The sequence below is a fragment of the Priapulus caudatus genome, unplaced genomic scaffold (genome assembly GCF_000485595.1).
Source record: "Priapulus caudatus unplaced genomic scaffold, Priapulus_caudatus-5.0.1 Scaffold249, whole genome shotgun sequence".
Lineage (NCBI taxonomy): Eukaryota > Metazoa > Priapulida > Priapulimorpha > Priapulimorphida > Priapulidae > Priapulus > Priapulus caudatus.
Genome location: NW_014577310.1, coordinates 162,402 through 169,520, shown reverse-complemented (window position 1 = coordinate 169,520; position 7,119 = coordinate 162,402). Strand labels below are relative to the sequence as shown.

The window sequence follows — 7,119 nt, the reverse complement described above, 5'->3', positions numbered from 1 at the left end:
GAGATCACACGCACCGCACGGCACACCCACGCACGCAACGCCCACACCACACACGCACGCACGCACGCACGCACGCAGCGCACGCACACACAACACGCACGCACACACACGCACCACACATGCACACACGACACGCACACACGCACACACACGCACACACACACCAACATGCACGCCACGCAACACACCACACACCACACACGCACGCACACACACGCGCGCACACACACACACACACACACACGCACGCACGCACACACACACGCTCACGCACACACACGCCCGCACACACACACGCTCACACGAATGGATACTTATTATTATTATTATCGTCATCATTAATATTATTACTATTATTACTATTATTACTATTAATATTATTATTATTATTATTAATATTATTAATATTATTATTATCATTATTACGCACCTGATGATATTACGCGGCATATCCCCCTACACGTACCTATCGTGGCCACGATTGTGCCGACGTAGTAAAATGAACCGGAGAAGTCCCAGCGTGGTCTCCTATCCAAGATGCCCTGGTCGCTGGCGTTTCCGTGCGCGTGGAGCAAGATAACGAGATCGGAGTAGTTCACCTCCGGGTAGAGTGCGATGAAGTGAGACAGCGTGCGGTTGTACTCGGTCCCCGACTTGCTCTCGGTCGTGCTCTCCAGCCAGGAGAACATCAGGGCTCCGCACACCATGTAGATGAGGATGACGACGGCTAGAAGAGCGAAGCGCGTGTTGTCTTCGCCGAAGTGCACCTTGCTGCAGCCTCGCGGTACGGCCATCGTCGGCACAGTACGACGTCTTGGACAGCATGCGGGGTGAGAAAGCGCTGACGCTGACGCTGTCGCTGACGATGTCGCTGACGCTGACGCTGACGCTGTCGATGACGCTGACGCTGACGCTGACGCTGTCGATGACGATGTCGGTGACGCGGACGCGACGCTGACGCGGACGCTGACGCGGACGCTGACGTGGATGCTGACGCTGACGCTGGGGCGAGCGACCGAGCACCGATGCTGCGACGCGACCGGCGCGTACGTACGACCGTCACGACGAAGGCACGGCAAAACAGTTAATTCGGCTCCTATGCCCGCACACAGATGCTGCTGCCGCGACCAGCACGCATGTATACGACAGTCACGAACGCACGGCAAAACAGTTAATGCTACTCGTCTGCCCGCGGCAGCTGTGGAGTCTGTTTTTCATGCGACTATCTCTTTCGCTGCTCGGACAATGACGGCAACAGAGATATAGATCCTCTCCACAATGCTCTCAGTCGAGCGCACACACGCGCGTGCATTACCTAGACATTTCTAGTTCGCAGCTGCGTTGCTTCCGCCTACGCTAAAACTCTTGGGCACACTGCCTGACGATGGATCAGCGAGCCAGCGGCAAGTAATCGTTAGGCGTTAGTGCCGCGCGTAATCGCGTAGTCAACTCGTAGTCAACTAGTAGTAGCACATCTTGTCATTATTCACCCTTGACTAATATTATAATTTAGGATGTATCATGGAATACCACAGATCGGAGTTGTGTTCAGCCAAATCAATATTATTTCGATACTTCGCTTTACACATATCCTCTTGGTCCCCCGATGGGACATAAGGCCGTAAATTTCTTTTAATACACGCGCATCAAACAGTTTAAACACGATTACGACACTAATTATTAACCTATTCTCCGACTTCTCCATCACACAAAGTACGTATACTCCTATTATCAGGGGGTTAATAATGGCAAAGGAGTTTGCCACGTATTCGGTACTGATTTAACTACATTTTGTCGTACGAGTTTGATGTAAATAAAAATTAAAATGTATACAAACATGAGCTTAATTCTTCTGTTCACTGGTTCTATTCTATCTTCTTCTTCTATTCTAACGTCTTCTATTCATTATTAACCCCTGCTATTATCAGAGGGTTAATAATAACAAATGTCGACAATTTGTCATTATTAACCCCTGCTATTATGCTATACTCATGCTCACACGCATCACCCTTAACTGTCTCTCTATTCCTATAGAAACCGTCCGTAAGCTACCGATTAACAACTTAATGTTAAAGCACTCGCAATGTTCAGGCTTGTCAGGCAAACTCACAACTGCATATAATTTTTTGACATTTCCTAGATAATTGGGTAGTAGTTTTATTCATTTTTTCTTTATGTTAAATGACTCGCAATGTTTAGAGTAAGTCTCCATTTCAGATGCCAATAAGTCGGCTCGTCTACCATTCTATTAAAAAGCAACTCTCGGAAAGCCGCAAGGTTCTGTGCCGTTTGACAATGAACCTAATTTTCCTAGTATTCTAGCTTCTAAAACTACAGGTGTAAGAAATAGGTCTACTAAGTTAGGTATCGAATAGGTCTAAGAAAGGTAGAGAGAGATAAATAGATAGATAGATATATAAATAGATAGATAGCCGCCCACCCACTAACCCACATTTTACGACTTTACTCAACCACCCACACACTCACCCACCCACCCACTCTAACTCACCTTTTACGACTTTACTTAACCACCCACTCACCGACCCACCCACCTACCCACCCCCACTCAACCACCCAACAGCCATCCACCCACCCACTCTAACCCAGCTTTTAATACTTCACTACAGTGACTGCGAGCGTCGGCACGCACGCACGCCACGCACGCACGCACGCACACACGCCGCGCACACGCACGCACACACACGCCACACACACACACAACACACACGCACACACGGCACAACACGCAGCACGCACCCACACATGCACGCACGCACACCGGCACGACACACAACGGCCATCCGCACACACAAACCCCCACGCGCCGCCACACCACACACACACAACACGCGCACGCACGCACACGACACACGCTCACGAACAACAGCACCCCAGTCACACGACACACGCGCACGGACGCACACACACACGCTCACTGCACACACAACGCCCGCACACACACGGCACGCTCACCACGAATGGATACTTATATTTTATATCGTCATCAATTAATAATTCATACTATTATTACTATTAATTACTATTAATAATTATATATTATTATTAATTAATATTAATATTATTATTATGCATTATTACGCACTCGCTGATGATAATACGCGGCATATGCCGGCCTAACACGTACCTATGGTGCGCACGATTGTGCGAACGTGTAAAATGAACCCGGGAGAGGAGTCCGCAGCGTGGTCTCCTATCCAAGATGCCGCTGGTCGCTGGCGTTTCCGTGCGTGGAGGCAAGATAACGAGATCGGAAGTAGTTCACGCTCCGTAGACGTGGGCGAGGGAAGTTGAGATCAGCGTGCGGTTGTACTCGATCGCCGCGACTCTGCTCTCGCGTGCTCTCCAGGCCAGGAGAACATCAGGGCTCTGCGCACACCATGTAGATGAGATGACGACGGCTAGAAGAGCGAAGCGCGTGCTTGTCCTTCGCCCGTAAGTGCAGCCTTGCGCAGGCCTCGCGTACGGCATGGCGTCGGGCACAGTACGACGTCCTTGACAGCATGCGGTGAGAAAGCGCTGAAGCTGACGCCCTGTTCGCTGACGATAGTGCGCCTGGAGTCTGACGTCTGACCGCTGTCGATGACGAATGTCGTTGACCGGCGGACGCGACGGCTGACGCGACGCTGCGGAGTAGTGCGGACGCTGACGTGGATGCTGGACGGCTGACGCTGACCGCTGGGCGAGCGACCGAGCACCGATGCTGCGCACGCCGGACCGGAGCGGTACGTACACCGTCACGAGAGCACGGCAAAACAGTTAATTCGCCCTCGCTATGGCCGCGCCACAGAAGCAGATGCGCTGCCCAGCCGGGGGGACCCAGCACGTCATGTATACGACACGTAGCACGCACGCACCGGCAAAACAGTTAATGCGTCTCTACGGCGTCCTGCCCGCGGCAAGCTGTGAGTCTGTTTTTCATGCGCTCATCTCTTCGCTGGCTCGACAAAGACGGCAACAAGATATAGATCCTCTCCATCAATGCTCTCAGTCGATCGCACACAGCGCGCGGCATTACCTAAGACCATTTCTAGTGTCGCAGCTGCGTTGCTTCAGCCTACGCTAAAACTCTTGCAACACTGCATGACGATGGATGCAGCGAGGCCAGCGGCAAGTAATCGTTAGGCTGTTAGTGCGCCGGCGCGTAATCGCGTAGTCAACTCGTATCAACTAGCTAGTAGGCGCAACATCCACTCATAGCGCATAAATATAACTATAGTATATATATATATATATCATATTTACTAACGCGACTTCTCTCTACGTTGTTCGGCAGAGTTTAGGCTCGCTGTTGCCCTGTGTCGCGGTATACACAACGTAAACGTTCTATTCGCGAGAGGTGAACCCTACACGAGGGGCTACTACTGATTACATCGCATAAGATGCGAAGCGCATTATACAAGGACTGACGCGCGTGTGTGATTGTGAGGAACGCGCGCTCGAGCTAGCCATGTAATGACGATGAAAGAACTTGCCGCGCCTGCCACGATGACGCTACAGCGTACGCACTAGCGCATGCGCCATGTTTAGGCTTCGATGCTCGGGATGTCTTATCCCTTCATCCTTCAGTCGACCGATTTGCCGGCGCGTATGCCCGTAGGAAGGGGGGGGGGGGGGGGGCGCCTGCCCCCAATAGTTTATAGAAATTTGTTTAAGTTATTAATATACAGCACATATTGCACATGTAAACAATTTGCCGAGATTTGGCAATGCCATGCAGAAGACACGAGAAAGCTCGATTTCAATATGACCAAATCAAATATTTCTATACTTCCAGCAGCCCAATAACCGCCGTCTCGGCGCTGGTACGGTGCATCGCAGGACTCGCAACGCGGCCGATACACCATTGCCTCCCCCCAATTGTGATGATAACCTCCTACCGGGCCGCGCCGTTGTGGATATTACATCGCTACATTGAGGGATCGAGAGGGAACGGCTCAGTGCTGATGACGGTATCATTAAAATGGTTAAGACCGGTCATAAATGATTGCGAACGGGGTGTAAAGTGGCACTCAATCTCTCTCTCTCGGGTCAGCGCCCTCTACCTCGTCTCGACATTTGGGTCTCTCTCGTCAATCTCCGTCTTCTCTCTCTCTCTCTCTCACGAGGCGCGCTCTCTCACCTCGTTCTCTCTCGTCGTCCACTCTCGCTTCCGCTCCTCTTCGCTCTCCTCTCTCTCAGTCACTCTTTCTCTCTCTCTTTGCGCTCTCGGTCTCGCCCTCACACGCCCCCGACTCTCCGATCTCCCCGCGCCCGCCCGCTCTCTCCGCTCCTCTCTTGCTCTCCTCTCGTCTCGTGCCGTCCGCTCTCATCCCTCTCTCGCGTCTCTCTCCCTCCTCTCGTCTCTCGTGCTCCGTCGTTTCTCTCCTCGTCTCTAGCAGGTATCTCTCTCGCTCTCTCTCTCTCTCGCCGTCTCGCGCTCCGTCCCTCTCCAGGATCTGCTCGATCTCCCTCTCATTTTTCTCTCTCGCGTCTTTTCGCTCTCTCTCCCTTCCGTCGTCTCTCTCTCTCTCTCCTCGTCTCTCTCTCTCTCTGCTCTCTCTCTAGTCCGCCCCCATCTCTCTCTCCTCGTCTCTCTCTCTCGTCTCTCCTCCTCATCTCTCTCTATCCTCTCTCTCCTCTCGTCCTCTCTCTCGTCGTCCGTCTAGTCGTCGACCGACCGGGCCCTGCCGCCCTCTCTCGGCTCGCAGCGCCAGATCGATCTCTCCCTCTCTCTGCTCTATTGCCCTCACTATTTCTTATAAGTTAACCAATCGTCTCTTTCCCTTTGCCCCCGCTTTCGCTTTACTTTCGCTCGTCCCCTTCTCCTTCTCTCTCCTTCTTCTTGTCGCTATCTTCCTCAGCATTCCGCCGTCCTCGCCCCGCTTCGCCGTCCCGCAAACCTTAGTCTGATCGTCTGCTCGCGTACAATTGCCCGGTCTGTGGCGGCCACAAAAAGTCATGTCACATTCTTCACAAGAATTTTGTGAGAACTGGCGGCATAGCGATTTGCCCTCATTCCTCTAATTCGCCCCATAATGATACCACATTTGTACTCAACAGCCAATATATATTCAAAATATTTTTCACGGCGGAGGCGCGCAGTTCTGCGGCGGTTTGCGAGGTTGACTACTTCATCACATCATTGGACTAAATATTTTTCGGCGCAACAGTTTTGCCATTTTAGGCCGGTGTTACCTGCTCTTCTAACGCGCGACTCGACTAAGGGGCCGTGGACGCCCACAAGCGTGTGTTTCGCAAAAAATGTGGAAGTGGTGACGGGTGGAGATGTTACAGGTATACTATATGTAGTGCACGGTAACCAACAGTTCAAGGCAGCAGCCAGGAGGAGCGCGAGTCGACTAACTCCACGACAATGCACGGCGCGGTGGTTGCATGCGCGTTTGCGCCGCGTCAGTAGTACGAAGTACGCAGTAGGCAGACGAAGACTGGTTATTGCAACATGGCATGCGGCGAGCTCGAAGAGAAACATCAATTTTCAATAACATCTTCGTCTGGGCTATCCACCCAATTCGCAGCCAAACTGCTCACATCGAAGGAAATTCTGTAGAGGGCCAAAAATACACGCAGAAAATTTTCTGTAGGGGGGCAAAGGTAGCTCCCCACGCCCTCTATTGACCTAGTTAGGGTCCCATTAAAAGGCATACTGCTGAAAATGCTCTAGGGGCGGCAACTGCCCTGGACTGCCGCCCGCTGCTGCGAGCGCCCTGTCTGCATAGCTGCGTAAACTTCGATATCCGCGGGCGCAAATTGAACCACGGCGCTTCATGTTCGTGCAGCATGTTAGCTTGCGTCATGGCGGTCGAGCGAAGAGGGAGAGAAACTGGTCATAAGAATAATTTTCTAACAAACGCTGGTCGATAGCTACTCGCTATACCGTGCACGCTCGCTGGATTTATCGAATGAATACACGCGAGGGAGGAGGTGTTAATGTTGCACAGTTGTCACGCTGGGACTTGGGCACGGACTCACTGTCGATGTTCGAAGACACAGAGAAAGCGTTTCTCTCTCCTCTCTCTCGTCTCATCTCCTCTCTCTCTATATGATAAGATATATATATATATAGTATATATAAGTAGATAATATATATATATATAGTAG

At 51.6% G+C, this 7,119-nt stretch overlaps 1 protein-coding gene across 1 annotated transcript in view; it reads right to left on the bottom strand.

Annotated features, from left to right (window-relative positions):
- Positions 1 to 794, bottom strand: part of LOC106808020 (potassium channel subfamily K member 12-like) — an 8,779-nt gene extending 7,985 nt beyond the window's left edge. Inside the window, exon 1 of the mRNA XM_014810567.1 lies at positions 467 to 794. Within this exon, the coding sequence (XP_014666053.1) occupies positions 467 to 794 (328 nt within the window). The remainder of the gene's footprint in view (positions 1 to 466) is intronic.
- Positions 795 to 7,119: the final 6,325 nt, after the last annotated feature.